Source organism: Cnephaeus nilssonii (assembly GCF_951640355.1).
Source record: "Cnephaeus nilssonii genome assembly, chromosome: X".
Taxonomy (NCBI): domain Eukaryota; kingdom Metazoa; phylum Chordata; class Mammalia; order Chiroptera; family Vespertilionidae; genus Cnephaeus; species Cnephaeus nilssonii.
The window spans coordinates 29,498,820-29,523,557 of NC_137071.1; the positions used below are offsets into that span (position 1 = coordinate 29,498,820).

The 24,738-nt window shown below is 36.7% G+C and overlaps 1 protein-coding gene across 1 annotated transcript in view; it reads left to right on the forward strand.

The window, feature by feature from the left end:
• The window catches only part of HDX (highly divergent homeobox), a gene marked incomplete at its 3' end in the record, with an annotated part of 159,737 nt that overhangs the window by 13,974 nt on the left and 121,025 nt on the right, over positions 1 to 24,738 (forward strand). The window contains exon 2 of the mRNA XM_079765688.1: positions 18,562 to 18,708. Within this exon, the coding sequence (XP_079621814.1) occupies positions 18,562 to 18,708 (147 nt within the window). The remainder of the gene's footprint in view (positions 1 to 18,561; positions 18,709 to 24,738) is intronic.

Below are 24,738 nucleotides of genomic sequence, written 5' to 3' on the forward strand. Positions count from 1 at the left end.
TCTCTCACTCTCTCTTCCTTCCTCCCTGAAATCAACAAAAAATATATATTTTTAAAATGTATACCATGGTCACTAAAACAACCACTAAAATAAAATGACAATAGGATAATGAGTTAACCAGTAAAATAAAGTTATAAAATATTTAATTAAACCCAAATAGTCCAAAAGGAAAAGAGGAAACAAAGAACTAATAAGACAAGTAGAAAGCAACAAAATTGTAGATTTAAACCCAACCACATTCATTGCAAAATGGCATAAACATACCAATTAAAAGGCAGATATTGTCACATTAGACTTTTCTATATAATATCTACAAGTATCCCATTTTAAATACTGTATAAAGAAATAGATAAGTTAAACATAAACAAATTAAAAACAATATATCATGAAACAATAATCAAAAAAGCTGACCAGCCCGGCCAGGGTGGCTCAGAGGTTGAGCATTGACCTATGAACTAGGAGGTCAGGGTACGATACCTGGTCAGGGCACATGACTCGATTTTGGGCTTGATCCCCAGTAGGGGATCTGCAGGAGGCAGCCAATCAATGATTCTCTTTCATCATTGATGTTTCTATCTCTCTCTTTCTCCCTTCCTCTCTGAAATAAATAAAATATATTTTTAAAAAGCTGACCACTGTAATATCTGATAAAGATTTCAGAGAAAAAATATTATCAGAAATAAAGAAGTTCATATTAATAAAGGGATCAGTTCATTAAGAGAACATAAAAACCCTAAATATTTAGGAATCTATAACAGAGCTCTAAAATATTTAAAGCAAAAACTGATAAAACAGAAACAGACTAATTATACAATTATATTCAGAGATTTTAACACCTTAAAATTACTGAGTTGTCTCAGTAATTACTAGAACAAGTAGAGAGAAAATCAATAACTGTTTAAGACTTGAACAATACTCTAAACATACTCGACCTAATTGACTAGTACACTCCACACTAAAGGAGTAAGGTGCACATTATTCATGTACATATAATTGCTCAACATGAACTATATTTGGGGTCATAAAACAAACTATTGATATTTTAAAAATTGAAATCACATCAGGGATGTCCCCTGATCGTAACAGGGATTAAACTAAAAATCAATAAAAGAAAGATATCTGGGAAATCTCCAGATAATTAGAAACTAAATAACATACTTGTAAGTTACCAATGGTCAAAGGAGAGCTCCCAAGGGAAATTAAGAAGCACTTGGTACTCTGTGAAAATTAATTTGCAACAAATCAAAATATGTGGAATGAAGTTAAATCAGTGCATACAAGTTAATTTAGAGCATTAAAGACATCCTAGAAAAAGAGAAAGTTTGAAAATTTATTATTTGAGTTTCACCACAATGAGCTATTGCTGGAAGAGTAAATTAAAACCGAAACAAGAAAAAAGGAAAAAAAAACTCATGTAAACAAAGACAACGTTTTGGTGATTACCAGAGGGAAATGGGTGTGGGGAGAGATAGAAGAGGGTAAAGGGAGATAAAATGATGACAGGAGGAAACTTGATTTTATGTGGTGAACACAAAATACAACATACAGGTAATGTATTGTATAATTGTACACCTAAAACCTATATAATTTTATTAACCAATGTCACCCAAATAAATTTAATGCAAAATTAAAACAAAAACAAGCAACCTGAGAAAAGAAGAACAGAAGTAAATGAAATAGAATACAGAAAAAATGAAGAAATGCAATGAAACCAAAAGCTAGATTTTTAAGACTTTACAACAGAAAAGAGAGATGACACAAATTACCATTATCAGTAATGAGGGAGAAGGCATCACCACAGACTAAACAGACATTAAATAATATATCTGTGGTCTATTAAATTTATGCCTATAAATTAAACAATTTAAAAGAAATGGACATATTATTTGAAAGACAGAATTACCAAAGCTTCTTTGAGAAGAAATACAAGAACTGAGCAGTTTATATCTGTTAATAAAATTGAATTTGCAATTAAAACCCTTCCTTTGAAAAAATCTCCAAGCCCAAATTACTAAACTATTGAATTCTATAAAACAAGAAAGAAGTAATATCAACTATATGCAAACTTTTTCAGGAAATAGAAGTGGAGGTAAAACTTTGCAACTCTTTGAGCACTTACTATATCCCAGACATTGTTCTCGAAGATGGAAAATTAAAAGATAAAATTTTGTTCACTGTCCCCCAGAAGCTAATAGTGCAGTGAGATAAAATTAAGGAATTTCTTATCCCTTTGTCTATCCTGGGGACATAAAATTTGATAGAATGGCTACAATGAACTAGAAGTACAATATATAAATTAAGCAACCACTTCAAAAACATGCAAAGAAATGTAGTCCAAAAGTCAATGAATTAAAACATTCTAAAAATATTCAAATAATCCAAACGAAGTTGGAGAAGGAAAAACAGAACAAAAACAGAAGGACAAACAGAAACAACTAATAAAATGGTATGCCTAAATCCAGGATTACCAGTAATTACATTAAAGGTAAGTGGTCTAGACACTTAAATTGAAAGAGGTATTGTCATATTAAGTTTTTAAAACCCAACTATATTCTGTATATAAGAAACTCATTTATATATATATAAAAGGTTAATATGCAAATTGTCCCCACAGGAGTTTGACCGGGAGACCAGGAGTTCGATCACTCGCTATGATGTGCGCTGACCACCAAGGGGTGGTGCGGAACGAAGGGATGCCCCAGGTGGCAGCCAGAAGGAAGGTGCCAGCCGGCAGCTAGAAGGCCACAATCAGCCCTGATCGCCGGCCAGGCCTAGGGACCCTACCTGTGCATGAATTTCATGCACTGGGTGTCTAGTTTTATATATAAAGACATAATTTTAAAGCAAAAATGTTAGAAAATTATGTACTATGACAGAGTATTCAAAATGGAAGTATATATATATTAGTTTCAGAAAAATTAGAACATAGAACAAAGGATAGTACAAGGAATAGAGAGGGTTATACCATAATGAATAAAGGGTCAGTTCACCAAAAGGATGTAACAATCCTAATTGTGTATATTCCTAACAACAGATCTTCAAAATACATAAAGCAAAACTGATAAAATTAAAAATAGAAACATTTAAGTCCTTTATATATTTTGAGTTTATTTTTGTGTATGGTGTAAGTTGGTGGTCTAGTTTCATTTTTTTGGTATGTATCTGTCCAATTTCCCCAGCACCATTTATTGAAGAGACTGTTTTGACTCCATTTTATGCTCTTGCCTCCTTTGTCAAATATCAGTTGAGCATAATGGCTTGTATCAATTTTTGGGTTCTCTGTTCTGTTCCACTAGTCTATATGTCTGTTCCTGTGCCAGTACCAGGCAGTTTTGAGAACATCGGCTTTGTAGTATAGCTTGATATCTGGTATTATGATCCCTCCAACATTGTTCTTTTTTCTCAAGATTGCTGCAGCTATTTGGGGTCTTTTTTTATTCCAGATGAATTTTTGGGGAGTTTGTTCTAGGTCTTTGAAGTATGCCATTGGTATTTTAATGGGGATTGCATTGAATTTATAGATTGCTTTGGGTAGTATGGACATTTTAATGATGTTGATTCTACCAATCCATGAACATGGTATATCTTTCCATTTGTTATGTCTTCCTCTATCTCTTTTTTCAGCATCCTGAAGTTTTCTAAGTACAGGTCCTTTATCTCCTGGGTTAAATTTATTCCGAGGTATCTTAATTTTTTGTTGCAATGGTAAATGGGATTGTTTTTTTAGTTTCTCTTTCTGTGAGTTCATTATTGGTGTATAGAAAGCCATATACTTCTGGGTGTTAATTTTGTATCCTGCTACATTGCTGAATTCATTTATTAAGTCTAGTAGTTTTTTTTTTTATGGAGTCTTTGGGGTTTTCTATCTATTAAACATAAGATGGGAAACCATAACAATATTAGAAGAAGTCATAAGCAGCAAAATAGCAGACATTTGTTGTAGCAATATCTTTACTGATACAGCTCCTAGAGCAATGGAAACTAATGAGAAAATAAACAAATGGGATTACATCAAAATAAAAAATTTCTGCACAGCAAAAGAAACCATCATCAAAACAACAAGAAAGCCCACCACATGGGAGAACATATTTTCCAATGTTATCTCGATAAGGGTTTAAGCTCCAAAATTTATAGGGAACTCATACAACTTAACAAAAGGAAGATAAACAATCCAATTAAAAAATGGGCAAAGGACCTAAATAGACACTTTTTGAAAGAGGACATACAGAAGGCCTAGAGACATATCAAAACATGCTCAAAGTCACTAATCATCCAAGAGATGCAAATCAAAACAACAATGAGGTACCATCTCACACCTGCCAGAATGGCTATCATCAACAACTAAGGACAAGTGCTGGAGAGGATGCAGAGAAAAAGGAACCCTCCTTCACTGCTGGTGGGAATGCAGACGGGTGCAACCACTGTGGAAAACATTATGCCATTTCCTCAAAAAAACTCAAAATGGAACTCCCAGTTGACCCAGTAATCCCACTTCTAGGAATATATCCCAAGAAACCAGAAACACCAATTAGAAAGCATATCTGCACCCCTATGTTCATAACAGCACAATTTACAATAGCTAAGATTTGGAAACAGCCCAAGTGCCATCAGCAGATGAGTGGATTAAAAAACTGTGATACATCCACACAATGGAATACTAAGCTGCTGTAAACAAGAAGGAATTCTTACCATTGGCAACATCATGGATGGAACTGGAGAGCATTGTGCTAAGCAAAATAAGCCAGTCAGTGGAAGATAAATACCACATGATCTCACTCATTTGTAAAATATAAAGATTATAAACTGATGAACAAAAATAGATACAGAGGCAAAGAAGCATTGAACAGATTGTCAAACTACAGTGAGAGGCAGGAGAGGGTTGGGGGGTGTAAGAGATCAACCAAAGGACTTGTATGCATGCATATAAGCATAACCAGTGGACACAAGACACTGGGAAGGGGGGTGAGGGCATGTTCTGGGGCTATAGGGGAGGCCAGGGGGAGGGCAATGGGGAAAAAAGGAGACATACATCCTACAATTTGTAATACTTTTAAAAATAAAAAAAATAATAGTTACATTTTGACAAAATAAAAATGAACTCCAAATAGATTAAAGTCTTAAATGTTAAACTGAAAACCTTAAAAATTGTAAAGAAAAATGTTGGCAGTAAAGTCTTGGGCATTTCTTGTAGCAATATTTTTTTCTGATATATTACCTCCAGGAAGGGAATAAAAAGAAAAAATAAACAAATGAAACTACATCAAACTAAGAACATTTGCACAGGAAAGTAAACTATCAACAAAATTAAAAAACAACACACTGAATGGAAGAAGATATTTATCAATAATACTAGAGGCCCGATGCACGAAATTCGTGCACGGAGGGGGGTTGTCCCTCAGCCCAGCCTGTACCCTCTCCAATATGGGACCCCTCGAGGGATGTCCGACTGCCTGTTTAGGCCCGATCCCTCTCGCAATCCAGGACTGCTGGCTCCCAACTGCTTGCCTGCCTGCCTTCCTGATTGCCCCTAACCGCTTCTGCCTGCCAGCCTGATCACCCCCTAACCACTCTGCTTCCAGCCTGTTTGCCCCCAACTTCCCTCCTCTTCCGGCCTGGTCACCCCTAACTGCCCTCTCCTGCAGGGTTGATCACCTCCAACTGCCCTCCCTTGCAGGCCTGGTCCTTCTCAACTGCCCTCCCTTGCAGGCCGGGTACCTCCCAACTGCCCTCTCCTGCTGGCCATCTTGTGTCCACATGGGGGCAGGATCTTTACCACATGGGGGCAGTTATATTGTGTGTTGCAGTGATGATCAATCTGCATATTACTCTTTTATTAGATAGGATAGAGGCCCGGTACAGGGGTGGGGGCAGCTGGTTTGCCCTGAAGGGCATCCCGGATCAGGTGGGGGTTCCCTTGGGGCCTGGGGCGGCCTGAGCGAGGGGCCTGTGGTGGTTTGCAGGCCTGCCACGCCCCCTGGCAACCCAAGCGTAGGCCCTGGTATCTGAAATTTATTTTCCTTCTACAATTGAAACTTTGTAGCCTGGAGCGGAGCCAAGCCTGGGGCTCCCTCCAAGGTTGGCAGCCATTTCTGTTGGGGTTATAATTGAAATTTTGTTGCCTTAAGCGGGTGGGCCCGGCCAGGGTGTGCGGAAAGCTTTGCTTCCCCTGTTGCCAGCGGCAACGCTGGCCTGCTCTCTCAAGCTCCATTCTGCCGCCATTTGTTTGAATTTGTTTACTTTGTATAATTGAAACTTTGTAGCTTGAGTGGAGGCTTAGGCCTGGCAAGGGCGGGCGGAAAGCTTGGCTTCCTCTGTTACCTGGGAAACCTTGCTCTCTGTGGCTGTAGACATCTTGGTTTGGGCTAATTTGCATATGTGCTCTGATTGGATGGTGGGCGTGGCTTGTGGGTGTGTCAGAGGTATGGTCAATTTGCATATTTGTCTATTATTAGGTAGGATATGTGATAAGGGGTTAATATCCAAAATATAAAGAATTTATCAAACTTAACAATGAAAAAAAAAATACTACCAATTTAAAAATGGGCAAAGGACCTGAATAGTCACTTACACAAAGAGGACATAGAGATGGCCAACAGACATATGAAGAGATGCTTGACATCACTAATAATCAGAGAAATGCAAATAAAACCACAATGGGAACACTGGCCCAGTGGCTCAGTTGGTTGGAGTGTCGTCCGATAGATCAAAAGGTTGCGGTTTTGATTTCTGGTTAGGGCGCATACCTAGGTTGTGGGTTGGATCCCTGATCAGGGCACGTATGGGAAGCAATCCATTGATATTTTTCTCTTACTTGTATATGGATGTTTTTCTCCCTTCCTGTCTCTCTAAAATCAATAAACATATCCTCTGGTGAGGATTTAAAAAAACATCATGAAATATCACTTCACATCTTTCACAGTGACTCTCATCAATAAATCAACAAACGAGTGTTGGCAAGGATGTGGAGAAAAGGGAACCCTCGTGCACTGTTGGTTGGAATGCTGACTGGTGCAGCCACTGTGAAAAGCAGTATGGAGTACCTTAAATATTTAAAAATGGAACTGTCTTATGACCCAGTGTTTCCATTTCTGGGAATTTATCCAAAGAAACCTGAAACACTAATTTGAAGGAATATATACACGCCTATGTTCATGGCAACGTTATTTGCAATAGCCAATATTTGAAAGCAGCCCAAGTGCCCATTAGTAGATGAGTGGATAAAAAAGCTGTGGTGCATTTATACAATGCAATACTACTAGGCCATAAAAAAATCTTACCTTTTGCAACAGCATGGATGGACCCGCATATTATGCTAACTGAAATAAGCCAGTTAGAGAAAGGCAAGTACCATATGATTTAATTAGTATGTGGATAATGGACAAAATAAACTATCAAACAAAAGAGAAACTGACTCTTAGACAGAGAACAGATTGACCGCTGTTAAGAGGGGAAGATACTTGCAGGACTGGGTGGAAAAGGTGAAGGGATTAAGCAAATAAAATAAAAAATCATTGACACAGACAATAGTATGGTCATTACCAGAGGGAAAAAAGGGTTGGGGGGGGGGGAGGGAGGTGGAAGAGGATATAAGGAGGATAAATGGTGATAGAAGGAGACTTGACTTGGGGTGCTGAACACAAAATATAATATACAGATGATGTATTATAGAATTGTACACCTGAAACCTACTCTCTGAATGCATAATAATCTGGCCACTCAGTGTATATCCTATATAATAAAAGGCTAATATGCAAATTGTCCCCTCGACCAGGAGTTCGACCAGCAGGCAGACTGGCCAACTGCCCATGTCCCCTCCCCCTGGCCAGGATGGTTGGACCCCACCCATGCACGAATTCATGCACTGAATTCACAACCCCTCGGGGGATGTCCGACTGCCGGTTTAGGCCCGATCCTGTTGGACATCTCTCTCGCAATCGGGACAGCTGGCTCCTAACTGCTCGCCTGCCTGCATGCCTGATCACCCCCTAACTGCCCCCCTGCTGGCCTGGTCACCCCCTGCCTTCCTGGTTGCCCCCCTACTGCCCCCCTGCTGGCCTGGTCATCCCATAACTATCTGGAAGGAAGTTAGACATCTGGAAGATGTCCGGTCACCTGGTCTAATTAGCATATTATACTTTTATTAGTATAGGTGTCACCCCAATGAATTCAATAAAAAAAGAAAAATTAAATAAAAATAGAAATAGACATGTCTATAAGTATACTTTTGGATTTCATTATTTTTCTTTCAATAATTATTAAAACAAGTATCAGCCCTAGCCAGTTTTGCTCAGTGGATAGAGCTTTGGCCTGTGGACTAAAGGGTCTGGGTTCAATTCCAGTCAAGGGTACGTACCTTAGTTGCGGGCTCCTCCCCCACCCAGGTCCTCATCAGGGCTCATGCAGGAGGCAACCAATCAATGTTTCTCTCATATCCATGTTTCTGCCTTTCCCTCTCTCCTCCATTCTCTCTAAAAATCATTGGAAAAATATCCTGGGATGAGGATTAACAACAACAACAACAACAAAAAAGCAATCATAAAATCATTAAAGATATAGAAGATCTGCCCTAGCTGGTTTGGCTCAGTGGATAGAGTGTCAGCCTACTGAAGGGCCCAGGGTTCAATTCCTGTCAAGGGCATGTACCAGTTGCAGCATGCAGGAGGCAACCAATCGATGTGTCTCACATTGCTGTTTCTCTCTGTATTTCCTCCTCCTTTCCACTCTCTCTAAAAATCAATAAAAATGATCCTCAGGTGAGGATTAACAATACAACAAAAGGAAAAAAAAGATATAGAAGGTCTGAACAATATTATCAACCAACATGAATTAATGGACATTTTTAGTACAGCAGAAGACATGTTCCTTTCAAATATGAATAGAACAGTCTTTAAAAGAAACCATATTCTGTTGGGCCATAACATAAACTTTACAAATTTTAAAACAATTGGAATTATATAAAGTACTAGAGGCCTGGTGCATCAAATTCGTGCACTGGGCGGGGTGTCCCTCAGCAGAGCCTGCACCGTCTCCAATCTGGGACCCCTCGGGGGATGTCTGACTGCTGGTTTAGGCCCGATCCCAGCAGTCAGACATCCCTCTCACAATCCAGGACTGCTGGCTCCCAACCGCTCGCCTGCCTGCCTGCTTGATTGCCTGTGACCACTTTTGCCTTCCAGCCTGATCAACTCCTAACCACTCCCCTGATAGCCTGATCGACACCTAACTGCTCCCCTGCCAGCCTGATTGCCCTCAACTGCCCTCCCCTGCTGGCCTGGCCACCCCCAACTGACCTCCCCTGCCAGCCTGGTTGCCCCTAACTGCCCTCCCCTGCCAGCCATCTTGTGGTGGCCATCTTGTGACCACATGGGGGCAGCCTGTTGTGTTCACATGAGGGCCGCCATCTTGTGACCACATGGGGTGGCCATCTTGTGCTAGGGCATGACATTCAATTTGCATATTACCTCTTTATTATATAGGATGTTCTCTAACTGTAGCCAAATGAAATCAATAACAAAGATATCTTGGAGATCCTTAAATATTTTAATTAAACTATAAACAAGGGAAAATAGGGAGTATTTTAATCTAAATTACAATTTAGATGCACCCGGTGTTCTCATTGTTTTGATTTGAATTCCCCTGATAACTAATAGTGATAGGCATCTTTTTAAATATCTCTTGGGCATTTGTATGTTTTCTTCAGAAAAGTGTGTTCAAGCCCTTTTACCATTTTTTTTTAATTGGGCAAGTAGGTGTTTTTTTGTTGTTGTTTTTTCCTCTATTGAGTTGTTGAGTTCCATATATATATATATATATATATATATATATATATATATATATGATATATGATATATTTTGAAAATTAACCCCTTATCAGATATATGGTTTGAAATATTTTTTCCATTTCATAAATTACTTTTTAATTTTGTTGATTGTTTCTTTTGCAGAAGATTTTTAGATTTATGAAGTCCCACTTATCTATTTTTGCTTTTGTTGCCTATAATTTTGGTGACATGTTCAAGAATCATTGGCAAGACAAATGTCCAAAAGTTTTGTTTCTTTTTTCCTATGCTTCCTTCTAGAAGTTTTTAGCTTCAGGTCTATGTTTAAGTCTTTAATTTACTTTAAGTTGATTTTTTTTTATGAATAGTTGTTTACACCTGTTGGGATAGCTATTATTAAAAAGCCAAAATATAACCGGTCTTGTCAGGGTTGTGGAGAAACTGGAACCCCTGTACATTGTTGGTGGGAATGCAAAAATGTTCAGGAACTATAGAAAGCTATATGGAGATACTTGAAAAATTAAAAATAGAACTACTATATGACCCAACAATACCACTTTTGGATATTATATTAAAAGTATTAAAATCAGGATCTTAAAGAAGTATCTGCACTACCATGTTTATTGCAGCACTATATACAATAAGCACAGTATGGAAACAAAATGTCCATTTACAGAGGAACAAAGAAAATATCGTATATACATACAGTGGAATATTATTCAGCCTTAAAAAGGGAAATTATGTCATTTGCAACAACATGCATAAATCTGTTGGATACTATTCTGAGTGAAGTAAGCAAGTCAGTGGATATATAGTGCATGATTCAACTTGTACGAGGGCTGCAAAATAGTTAAACTCACAGAAACAGAGAAAGCCATAGTGGTTACCAGGAGACAGAGAGTGAGGAAAGTGGGGAGTTGTTATTCAATAGATATATAGTTTCAGTTATGCTGAATGAATAAGTACTAGAGATCTGCTGTACAATATAGTAGTTACAAGTTAACACTACTGTTTTGCACACTTCAAAATTTGTTAACAGGTTAGATTTCCTGTTAAGTGTTCTTATTACAAAACAAACAGAAAATCCATGAGATACAAAAAAACTCTGGGTTGAGTTGGATATGTTGATTACTTCAATTATGGTGATTATATCATTGGTTTTTGCATAACTCATCAAATTGTGGACTTTAAATATGTACAGCTCTTTGTATATCAATTATACCTTGATAAGACTGTTAAAAAATGCAGCCTATCAAAATTAGCCAAAGCCATCCTTAGAAGTAAATTTTTAATATTAATTGCTGAAATTTTTAAAAAATATGAAAGGCCAAAGATCAGCAATCTAAATTTCCATCTTTAAAAAAACTAGAAAAAAATAGAAAATTTAATCTAAATTAGCAGCATGAAGAGAATAGTAAAAATAAGAACAAAATTCAATGAAAATGGAGACAGATAAACAACAGACCAAATTCAATGAAACCAAAAGCTACTTATTTCAGAAGGTCAATAAAAATCACCCTAGCTGGTTTGGATAGAGCCTTGGCCTGTGGATTGAAGGGTCCTGGGTTCGATTCTGGTCAAGAGTATATGACTGGGTTGCAGGCTCGATGCCCAGTTTGGGGGCATGCAGGAGGCAGCCAATCAATGATTCTCTCATCATTGATGTTTCTATCTCTCTTTCCCTCTCCCTTCCTCTCTGAAATAGATAAAAATGTTTTAAAAATAAAAGTGATAAGCCCCTGGCCAAACTGACCAAGACAAATAATAGAGAAGAAACAAACTGTCAAACTCAATAAGAAAAGGTGCATCTAAACCAACCCTATAGCCCAAATAATAAGAAAATAGTATAAAAAACTTTACACTTTAAATACAGAAACTTAGATAAAATTGACCAATTCTTTAAAAAACACAAATTACCAAAGCTTACTCAAGAAGAAACAGATATAACCAGAATAACACAAATAAACAATTTTTAGTTTAAAACTTTCCAACAAAGAAAATCCCATGCTCAGATAGCTTCATTCGTGATTTCTCACAAAGATTTAATGGAGGGGGGAGAGAAATAATTCTATGTAATGTCTTGTAGGAAATAAATGGAAAAAAATGAGTCATAAACATAAATGTGAATTGAAAAAATATAAAACTGCTAGAAGAAACAGAAAATTTTTGTGACCACGAATTAAACAAGATTTTTTAGATATAGCACTAAAACCACAATTCATTTGCCATTTGAACCAATGATCCCACTCTTGGAATATATCCTAAGAAACCTGAAACACCAATCAGAAAGAATATATGCACCCCTCTGTTCATAGCAGTGTTACTTACAATAGCTAAGATCTGGAAACAGCCCAAGTGCCCATTAGTGAATGAGTGGATTACAAAGCAGTGGTAAATTTACACAATAGAATATTATGCAACTGTAAAAAGAATAATTTCTTACCCTTTATGACAGCATGGATGGACCTGGGAAGTATTATACTTAGTGAAACAAGCCAATCAGAGAAAGACATAGCACATGATCTCACTTATATGTCAAATCAAATGAGCATAATATACTGATGAACAAAACAGGTCCAGAGGAATGGATGCATAGAATAGGCTGACAAATCTTGGCAGGGAGACCAGAGGAGATTAACCAAAGAATTTATCTATATATATAAAAAGCCAGCGACCATAACGCCATAATGACCAGAACAACCAGTCGCTATGACGCCCACTGCGGCCAGTGAACTGGCCCGATCAGGGGTTGGAGATGGCTGGCCAACCTCCCATGGCTCCTCACCCCAGCCGTCCCCGCCCCGCCCCTGATCAGCCTTTCCCACCCCAATAGAGGGCAGAGCAGCCCGGCCAACCCTCCGCAGCCCCTCCCCCTGACCGGCCCCATAAGGGTGGGGGGGCCCATTGGGGGCGGGGCTGGCCTGCTAACCTTCTGCAGCCCTTCCCCAGAGCCTTCCCCGCCCCCAACAGGCCCCACCACCCCAATCAGGGGCAGGGCCGCCTGGCCAACTGCCTGAAGACCCTCCCCCCAGTTGGCCCCACCCCCGATGGGCCCCCACCACCCTGATCAGCCCACAGCCCCTTCCCCCAGCCAGCTCCACCCTCAATCAGCCCCCCACTCCTATCAGGGGCAGGGCCAGGCAGCCAACCACCCATGACTCTTCCCCCAGGCTGCTGGCCCCTGATCAGTCCCCCGCAACCCAGTATATGGCAGGTGTCAGCAGCAGATGGCAGAGCATGGAACATGGCAGGCATCGGCCATGGTGGGATGGTGGAGCAGGTGAGCAGGGGCGCTAGACCAAGGTGGGGTGCTGGTTGCTGTCATCAGGGTGAGCCTCTGGTGGTTAATGAAAATTCTTTGCTCCCGCATGCCATGATCCCGCCTGGCCCTTCCACCCACTGCCAGCGCCTGGTGCTGGTCCCAATCACTCAGAGCCATCAGCTGGTGCGAGTGGCAGCTGCCAGCCCTGATCGCCTCTGAGGGCTTCTCCAACTCCCCCTGCTGCTGAGGGGTGATTGGGAAAGTAGCCACCACTCACACCTTCTGATGGTGCTGGCCCTGCTTGCACCTGCTGTTGGCACTGGCCACAATCCTCTCCACGCCATCAGCAGTTACCGGAGGGGAACAGCGCTGTCAGCGCATGGATGTGGCGGTGGCAGGAGCAGGGCTGCCGGCAGAGAGGGGACCAGGGGGCCGCAGTTGGAGGGGCCGGGCAGGGGCATGGAGGATGGGCCGAGACCTGCCCCTGTACCCACCACAGCCTCACGGCTGACAGTTCCTTTCAAGGTGCACGAATTTGTGCCATGGGCCCCTAGTATACATATATGCATAACCAGTTGACACAAACAATAGTGTGGCAAAGGCCTGGGGTGCAGCAGGGGCTGGGAGGAAAGGGGTCAAGGGAGGAAAATTGGGGGACATCTGTAATACTGTCAACAATAAAAATAAAATTAAAAAAAAGAATACACTTGATTTATCAATATAATAGCAGCACAATTTATAATAACTAAGATTTGGAAACAGCCTAAGTGTCCATCAGCAGATGAGTGAATTATAAAGCTGTGGTACATCTACATAATGGAATACCGTGCTGCTACAAAAAGAAACAACTCTTGCCCAGCCAAATGTGGCTTAGCGGTTGAACGTTGACCCAGGAACCAAGAGGTCACTGGTTTGATTCCTGGTCAGGTTGCTGGCTCGATCCCCAGTGAGGGGGGTGCAGGAGGCAGCCAATCAATTATTCTCTCTCATCATTGATGTTTCTATCTCTCCCTCTCCCTTTCTCTCTGAAGTCAATAAAAATATATTTGGGGAAAAAAGAAAGAAATCTTACCATTTGCAACAGCATGGATGGACCTAGAGAGCATTATGCTTAGTGAAATAAGCCAGACAGAGAAAGATAAGTATCACATGATCTCACTCATTTGTGGAATATAATGAACAACATAAACAGATGAACAAACATAGATCCAGAGACATAGAAGTATTGAATAGACCATCAAACCTCATAAGGAAGACAGGGGAGGGTGAGAAGGGGTGTAAGAGATCAACCAAAGGACTTGTATGCGTGCATATAAGCATAATCAATAGACACAGACACTGTTGGGGTATGAGGGCCTGTGCTGGGAGGTGGGAGTGGGCTGGTAGAGATCAATGGGGGGGAAAAGGAGACATATGTAATACTTTCAACAATAAAGAATTTAAAAAGAAAACGTGTTTGTGAACTACACTGTTAATAAAATAAGAAGACAAATCAAAAGCAGGGAGAGAATATTTGCAAGTCATATTTCTGATGACATGTATACAGAATATGTAATAAACCCTAACAACTCAATAATACCTAAGCAAACAATCCAGTTTAAAAATTTGCAAAATATTTGGACACTTCTACAAAGAAGATATATGGATTGCAAATAAGCATATTAATAGATGCTCAACATCATTAGTCACTAGGAAAATACAAATTAAAACCATAATAATAATATACTATTATACAGATATTAGAATGGCTAACTTCAAATAAGTATGATAAATACTGGTGAGGAGATAAAAAAAAAACACAAAGAAACTTCACAGAATATTTTTGAGAAAAACATTGTGTACTTTTGAACACAAGCCACTTTTTAAAACAGTTTAGCAGTTTCTTATAAAGTTAAGCATATACTTACCATATTACCTAGCAATTACAATCCAGAGTATTTGCTCAAGAGAAATTAAACCATATTTGCAGAGCTAAACCTGCATATAAATGTTTTTAACAGCTTTATTAATAATAGTTAAGAACTTGAAAAAGCCCAAATGTCCATTGATGGATGAATGGATAAACCATGGTACATCCATACAATGGAATACTACTCTGAAATAAAAAGAAACAAAGTACTGATACATACAACACAGGTAAATATCAAATGCATTGTGGTCAATGAAAGAAGCTAGTTTCAGTAGGATACATATGTGTAACTCCATTATTATGGCATTCTATAAAAATTAAAATTATAGAAACAGATTAGTTGTTGACAGGGCCTGTGTGGCTGGAGGGATTGATTATAAAGAAGCAGCATAAGGGAATTATTTTGGAGTGATAGAATTGTTTTGTGTTTTTATGGTGGAGGTGGTTTCATGACTACTATATACATATATTTGTCTTAACTCATAAAACTATACACCAAAAGAGTGATATTTATTGTATGTAAATTTAAAGATGAATAATAATAATAGACTAAAAGGACAATGTTAATAGAGACATATTGGCCAAGATAAAGATACTCAAGGTGTTATATTAACCTAGGCTTAACTCTTTAACAACAGTAACAAAACAAAACAAAAAAAACAATGGCTTACACAAACTTCAAATTTTTATTGTTGGAAAAAATGTGTAATATTTGAATTGAATTTTATGGACTCCCCATTTTAATATCCTATTTTTCAAGAATGAGTACTTATGAGTAAAATATTTTGGTACTTTGCAAATTAGTTAACCAGTTAAGACATTATTAGGGCATTATTAGAGCAGATTTTAAGCATGACATCTGATGTATAAGAACAATGTTATATAGGAATTTATCTGATATATTCCCATGTGAAAATATATCCTTAGCTACCAGGAACTTCTAAAGAGGTAGTCATTCCTAGAAACTATTTTTCAAGTACTTCTGAAGCAATAAATCTAAAATATGTTACTCATTGTTCTCCTTGTTTGAATACAATATACTGAGCATAATTTAATCTTTTCTCAATGGCTCAGGGTCCTCATTAAAACATCAAATTTTAAAGCTTAGAGAAATCTAACAAATCACATACCTGAATACTATAAACAAAATGGCCTAGTTATACTTAAAAAATATAAATACATTATAACTGTAACATACTTTATAATTTAAGAAAAATCAGTTTGCATATCCCAAATGATTGGACCAATCCAGACTGAAAAGTAAAATGTCATAGAATCTAATATTTTATAGACTAGGAAATGGATGCTTATAGAAATTAAGTGATTTACCCAATATATCACAGTAGAGCTGAGAGTAGGTCACAAGTTGTCTTATTCTTGTGGGATGGCATGTGCTGAGTGGGTGGTACAGTGCAAAGAATAAATCTTGGGGTAAAGCTAAATGACTTATTTTAGCATTTAATCCCTTAATTCAGTTACCTTCCCTACCCCAAATCAGTAGACCTCCATTTTTATGAAACCAGTGGATTATTATTTTATCTACCACATATACAGTATAAGACCCCAACTTTGAAGGTTTTTACAACTCTTAATTTTTGTGCAAATGATTTAAAGTTTTGGTAGTATAATCATTCAATATTGTTCCACTTAATAGACCAAGATAACTAGGGTGGATGGAGGTAATGACAAATTATCTTGCTTATAAAGGTTTGTCTACTTGCTGTAATTTGAAAGAAATATAGTAGATCTCTTGAGTGAAGTGAACTTCACTTCCTGATGTTGCTACTGAATTTAAGGGAAAAACTAAAAAGTTTACACTATTGTTAGAATTGTTGACTCCAGAAATCTGTTTAGTACTGGTTACCTATAGTTGGCTGTTAGTTTTAGTGACAAAGGACCTGCTGTGCTTTTAAAGATTCATATCACATTTGGGTAAGTGTAGCAGTTTTAGCCAGCCAATAGGAAAACATTCCTATATTATTAGGTCAGGTATCATCACACCTGGGTATCTCCCATATGTTGCACTCTAGGCTTTTTATGGTATTACAGCCCTACAGAAAATGATCAGAGCCTTTACCTTGATTATGCGTTAGTGAACTGAAATTTATTCCCCTCCTCAGAACTCATTCCAAAGTTCTTTGCATCTAAATCCACACCAAATGAAGCTTTTCAGGTATATGACTTCCATCTTTTGTCTCAGCAAAAACAATGTGCTCTTAAAGCTGGCAGCCATAATAGTAAATATTGCTTTCATAGATGCTGTCCTCTGGACCCAACGTCTTTGAAAATTGGTCAGATTTCACATAAAAGGTTTATACTTTTTCATGGGTAACCCTTCAAAAAATTAGTGGAGTTATTTGTTTCTTAATGTCCCAGGAAGAAACTCTACTCTCATCTTTCTGGTGTCCTCTCCAATATCTGACTTTCTTTCATCAGATCGCTAGACATTAGATAGGAAGATGTTTGTATGGGCAAGAAAGGAAGTTGGGTGTACAAATGCAGAGGATTGCTATATGACTGTCTTTAATTTCTTTATGAGATGGCTTTATAATTTAAAATATTCAGACAAAGGGACGTTAATTTTTATGTCAGTGTACTTGGGTTTTTTTTTTCCATACGTAGTATACTAGAATGATTTCTATTTTGTTTGGCTTATAGGGTTGTTATTTTTGTTGTTTTTCTAATTTTGAGAGACACTTTTCTTGGGAAGGGTTTTTTTCTGACTCAACTTTTAGCAATAATTTCAGTGTGACAGCTTTTAACAAGAACCTAAAATTGCCTTAATCTAATTATAAGTATTTTATATAAAATGCACTACTAGAATTTATCATTTTTAAAAAGAGTTTGACCTGCTTTTTACTTCTGATATTACCAGAGTTGTTTTCCCTTAATATTAAGTATGTTACATATTGATGGGAAGGATAAAGTATTTTGTAAATTTCTCTTATCTAATTATGATGTTGTTAATTTAATTAAAAGGTTTATAGTTTTTATATGGGTTCTTTTTAGTAAAATGTACACGATTTTGATTCTTGATTTGTATACTATATAGTTATTAAAATAATTATTTTATTATCACCTAAAGCAATTTTCATAGTCACTAAAACTTCTTGTTTATTTTCAAGCTTTAAAAAAGGGGTTTGTTTTAATATATCAAAAGTACCCTTTTACCCAGAAAGAAAGAAAAAGAAGACACTTTTTTGTTCCAGAGCACAGCTTCTGGCTATAAGACATATACCAGATGCCTTGCTTGACAAAGAACAGTGAGTGTCCCTGTTGATAATTGACCACGTATGGCTACCACCATCTCTGGCTTTATTAGCCATAAATATTTATTTCAGTGAAAGACACTATCCAGATAAGGCTTTCATTTTATTGTCTTTAATGTTGGTGTTTTTTCTAAGCAAATTCAATGTATTTCCATTATGTATAATTTTTCAGTGAAAACCTGTCTCCCTTTGGCACACAGATTTTTGCCCACTAATGGGTATTAATTGACTTTAAAATATCTTGCAGCTTCAAAGCACTGAAATTGTTTTTTTAAAAACTTGCAAATTCTACACATACACAGTTTTTATTCCAATTTTCAGAGTATCTTCTTTTATTTTTAGATGAATCTACGTTCTGTATTTACTGTAGAACAACAAAGGATTTTACAGCGTTATTATGAAAATGGAATGACAAATCAAAGTAAAAATTGCTTTCAGCTAATATTACAGTGTGCACAGGAGACTAAGCTGGACTTCAGTGTAGTCAGGGTAAGTATTGAGGTCTTATGTTCTCAAATTTATAGATTTTTATTCCAAGTTATAATTGCTTAATATAAGAAAAACTATGAGGGTATGAAGTCACTAACTTTATAAACAGCTTCATTTCCCTGGTATAAGTATATTAATTTTAAAATAAATCAAGCTAATTATTCATTATTTGTTTCTATGAATACCTTGAAGAAACTAAAAATAAGTTGCATTTAAACATATCTTTAAATATCCCAGTCCTTCAAACTAATGAATACCTTTAAAATTAGTTGTTAATTTTATGTTGTCTTTAACCTAGAATTAATATAGATAGATAGTCCTACAAAATTATATCAGTAAAACAGGCATTTACTGAGGGACTATTGTGTATCTAGCATATTTTCTTTTATCTAAAAACAAGAAAAAAAGCATATTTTCAGGCATTTATAACTTGAGTATTTCTGTCTTTTTAGGAAAATCTAGACTTTCTTATGAATACTTCCTCTGTCTTTTAATTAAAATGCATGCATTTTAATGGGTTAGCAAGTGAAGGACAATAAATCACAAGGGAGGAAATTTTTCTTTATCACAATCATATTCATCTGTAAAAATCAGAGCTGTCAAACATTTGAGAATGCAATGAGAAGGTGATAGAGAGGACGCAAGAGATAAATCTATCAGAACTAGTCACAGATTTCACTGAGTGCATAGGTCCTTTTATGTTTATCTGGACATGTTACAAATCCTGCTGGCTTGAAACCTTAGGGGTTTAAATATTAGCAACTTTCCCATCCTTGTCATCATCAGACTAATTTGGGAAAGAGAAAGAATGTCTCTTTTTTTCGATTATTTTTTTTTTAGAGGAACTTTCAAAGACAATAAAGATAAAAATATCTTGATAAGCAAAATTATTTGGGAAATCAATTTTTTAAAAACTAAATGATATATTCATCTTAAAATAATAAGGGAATTGTGCCACCAATTCTAGGAGTGTGGGGATATTCAGGATATCTATTACTTATTGACTGAGATCAACCATCATAAACTAGAAATTTTTCCTATTGATAGCTTAAAATTTCCTATTTGAAATGCCCTTTAGTGAACCTGAGAGAAAAATGTTTAATTGCTTTAGAAAAAATAATATCCTGTCTAATAAAGAGGGGATATGCAAATTGACCAGCACACCATCACAAAGATGGTGGCACCCACAGTGGAGGCAGGGTTTCCGTAACACAAGATGGCTGCACGCACAGCAGAGGCTGAGTTCCCATAACGAGCCTTAAGGAGCAATCAGCAGGGACCTGAGGCTGTGTGGTAGTGGACCGGGGCAGGGGACCTGAGGCTGTGCTTCCTGCCCAGTAGGGCTTGACATGGGACCTCAGGCCATGCCCCCCCGCCTGGCAAGGCTTGACGGGGTACCTCAGGCCATGCCCCCAATCCGGTGGAGCTTGACGGGGGACCTGAGGCTGCACCCTCCACCCAGAGCTGGGCCAGGGGACCTGAGGCTGCACCCGCCGCCTGGCGGGGCTTGACGGGGGTGGGGCCGGCCAGGTCTGGATCTCGCCCAATGGGGGTGGGGCCAGCTGGGTCTGGGTGGTCTTGCACGATTTTGAGGTTCCACGGGTGGGCCGGGACTTGACTCTGGGTCCCACAGCGTGCCCCAGACTCTGACAGGAGGAAGATTTTCATATACATTTTACTAATTTTTTTTTCATTTCTGACACTTCTATTATAGAAAAAGGGCAAATAGCAATATTAAAATACTTCCTCTAATTAATCCCTTTTAATGTGCACAAATTTCGTGCACCAGTCCACTAGTAAAGTGTATAATATTTCAAATTGATGAGATTTCACTTTATAAGTACAAACTCATTCCCCCTGCACCTACGGTAACTTCTTTCTTTCTTCCCTTTTTTCCCCATTTTATTTTACCATTGCTTTAAAGTGAAATGCCTTCTTAAGCAGCTGCTTTGTGGACTGTGACCTTTCATATTTCAAATTTGTTATTGAATCTTTCCTAATAACTTACTGATTGTACTTAAATATTGAGAGTGTTAAAATACACACATTTATATTTATGCTTCAAATGATGTGAAATATAAAATGATAGAAATAAAAAGAAATAAATTCATAAAATGTAAGCTTACAAGTAAAATGTTATATAAATTACAAGGAATTTTGTCAAAGAGATTCATTCTCTCTATTGTAGGAGAGCGTACAGAAATTTGGTCTTCCAAATCTAAATTTCAACACAGTTTTGGTGGCTTTCCTAGTCAGAAAAAAAGGGAGTTCTTTATCAACTCATCATCCACAATGTCCCCTCTCCCTAGTATTTTGCTTGTTCTTTTGAAATATAAATTACTTTTGTCATTTATAATATAGTGTTTGTTGTGTTTTTCTTCATTTTACTAAACATGATCTTAATGTAAATGGAACTTAAAAGATTAAAATATCCATGCGAAAATAAATATGATGGGGTAATGGTACAGGAAAACAAAGAGGAAGGTCTAAACAAAAGAAAATAAGTTGGGAATTTCTAAGAGAAAACTGAAAAGTATCTTATAGACACTAAGGATTGATGACCCAAGCATCTTTCCATTTTTTATCTGGTATCACTTTCCTAGTCCAAATCCCAAATTAACATATCTATTTGTTTGACCTATTTTTTCTCTCACACCAATAAGGCCTTTGGAAAGAAAAATAATGTATATTCTATAAGCATGGGTAAATTTTGGATTCTGTAAGTGAATGACTTTTAGGAAAATTTTTTTCAGCTATTTGGAACCTTCAGACAATGAATTTTCTTTATTTTTAACATTTTAAGTGGAAATATTTTTAATACATACTTTATTACTTTACTTCAGTAGATAATATTGAAAATAATTAAACCCTTACTTTTTGACTCAGAGTTTCGTTATGGAAATCAATTATTGTACCGTGCTCACATAATAATGCCCACAACATGCTAAGGTATATGGAGTGACTTTCCCCTTTACTAAAAAACACCAGTCTAATGATTTCTCACATCAATTCTCGTGTATGTGTATGTGTGTGTGTTTCCTTCTCCTTTTTAGTGAGCTATATGTATTTCGTAAACATTCTTAGTTTTGGTGCTAACAAAGGGTCTCCAAAAGCAAACTCAATCACCAAGACCCCTCATATTTGTGATTTCTAACTTATTATAGATTAGAATACCAAGTTTATTAAATCCTATATAATAAAAGGCTAATATGAAAATTGTCCACTTGACCAGGAGTTCAATCAAGAGTTCAACCAAGGGGTGGGGCCAACCAACCACCTGCAGCCCCTCCCCCTGGCTGACCCCACCCCTTGATCATCCCCCCACCCCGATCGGGAATGGGGCCAGTCCACCAACTGCCTGCAGCCCCTCCCCCCTGTCGGCCCGCCCCGATTGGGGGCTGGCCGACCGGACCACACCTGTGCACGAATTAGTGCACCAAGCCTGTAGTTATATATAAAACAAAATAAAGTGGGTTTTAAGGTCAGGGATTGTTTTAGTAAAATACATGGATCTTGTTACATCTAGGTTGTCTGCCTTCTGAGGTTAGATAGCTGAGTGTCATATGCACATGATATTCTACTGAATTTTATTTTGTGATGGGTAGATAATATAAATACCTAGGGATTTATGTAAATAATATTTGCCTTATGTAAGTAAGTCATAAATTATCAATGTACTGGGATCACTTTTAAATTTCTGTGATAGGGTAGATATTCTGGTATTGTGATGAGAACATGGTAGGCTATTTATTTATTTTTTTCTCAGAAATATTGCCGAGCTGCCCTTCCAATGTAGTAGCTCTTGAGTTCACATTTTACCAATTCACTACGGTTTCATGTTTATAATTTTTAAATGTAATTCTTATATATGTTTATGAAAATTATGCCTCATAATTCTTTTGCTTATTTTTCATACTTGAAAAACCATATCACAATAATTTATTTGGAATATTTGTAAAATTTACCTTTTTGAACCATACATCAAAATTACATTTATCCAAAAACATTTCTTTTTAAAAAAAAAATTCTTTATTGATTAAGGTGTTACATATGTATCCTTATTCCCCCATTATTCCCCCATCCCCCCGACTCATGCCCTCACCTCTCTGTTGTCTGTGTCATTAGTTAGGCTTATATGCATGCATACAAGTCCTTTGGTTGATCTCTCCACCTCACCCTCACCCTCCCTTACCTTCTTTTTAGATATTTCTTTTGAGTATATACTTTAAAACCTTCTAGATTTTTTCTCCTGTTTCGTTCTGTGACATTTATATTCATTTGTCCCTCTGCTTATAATTCTCACTTCTGTGGTTTAGTAAAACTAAATCAGAGTTCATTTAAAATTTCCACAGCCTCATATAAAGCAAAATGGAGCCATCTCAGTTTCTGAAACATTTTATTTATTAGAGAAATATTAATTACAAAAGTATAAAGTGGCCAACAGAGATGACCATTTCAGGAATTTCTCACCATAGTGGAAGAAGAATATGTTTTGAGATCAAGAAAATTGATTTTAAATTCTGGTGGCAGGTATCCACAAGTCACTTAACATTTCTAAACCTCAATTTCTTCACTTACACAATTTTAAAGTAATACCTACCAAAGGAGATAATATCTATAAAAATATATGATGGGTATTTAATACATGATAGCTTTTATTTGTAGTATTGCAGCAACATTAATATAGTTTATAGTATAAAGAGCATAGCAAATTGGGTAATTTTTGTGGTCTTCTAAAACTTTTGGTCACACAAAAGTTAACCAAATATTAAATTTACCCTGCACCATGTCTGTGTGAAGCTAGTTCATTTAATGTTCTCACTTATTTATTTTTTAAGAATTCTTAATAGATTAATCTGTTTTGGTAGTTTATAATCTGGTGTACATTTTGAAATAATTATAGAGTTTATTGATCACATTATGAAATGAAATATTTCTTATTGCACATTTTAAGAAGAATCATGATTCAATGTAATAATACTAAGATTATTATAATACATTATTTACATAAAAATACATATTTTGTAATCAATTCCTGAATGCTAATCACTAGTGTTATTTTATTAATAATATATTTTCTGTTTATAAAAGCAATACATATTTACAGCATAAAATTTGGTAAGGAGACAAAAATGTAAAGAAGAAAATAATTACCATAAATTAATGACAAACAGGAAAATATTTGCAACTTATGACAAAGTGTTGCTACCTTTAGTAGAAAATTGCTCCTATAAATCAATTAAAAAACAAATACCCAATATAAAAATAAGTAAAGGAAATGGATAAGCTATTCTATCAAAGCAATATAATAACCATAGAAATTTAAACCAAAGCAGCAATTATATACCTCTTATTAACTCCTGGAGTACAAAGGACCACAAAAAGGTAATGCAAAGTCTTGGTAAGGGTGTGGAGAAAGCAGAACTCTTATAAATACATGGCAGGGTACTTTGAAAATATCAAAAAGCACAAGTTTCTTTCTAGAATAACATTCTAACAGACCAATAGCACAAGGATGAATGTACAATGATGTGTGTTGTAGTATGTTTTATAATAGTGAATATTTCTAAAAATAACCTAAATATCTAGCAATATTAAATTAACCAAGTTATAAAATATTAATAGAAGAAAAATTCTTAAACCTGAAAATTGCAAGTATATATTTGTTTAACACTATTACAAGCATTTTCCAATGACATTAACTACCTTAACTATGCTTCTAATTTTTCATTATTATAAAGAAACATATGATGAGCATCAATACATACAAACTTATATACATCTATGATTATTTTTAGGATAAATTCACAAAAGTGGATTTATTAGGTCAAAGGATCTAAACATTTTTAAGGTTCTTGCTATGGATAAATTAATTGGTTGGGTTTTGAGGACAGGAGCAACAATACAATTCCATTATCAAAGTTCCTTGATATTTATTAAATACAAGTCCCTGACCATTCTGACCTTATACTTTAGTTATTTTTAATTTTATTATCTCTCTCTGTTTTTTTCTTTAATATGTATAGGCCT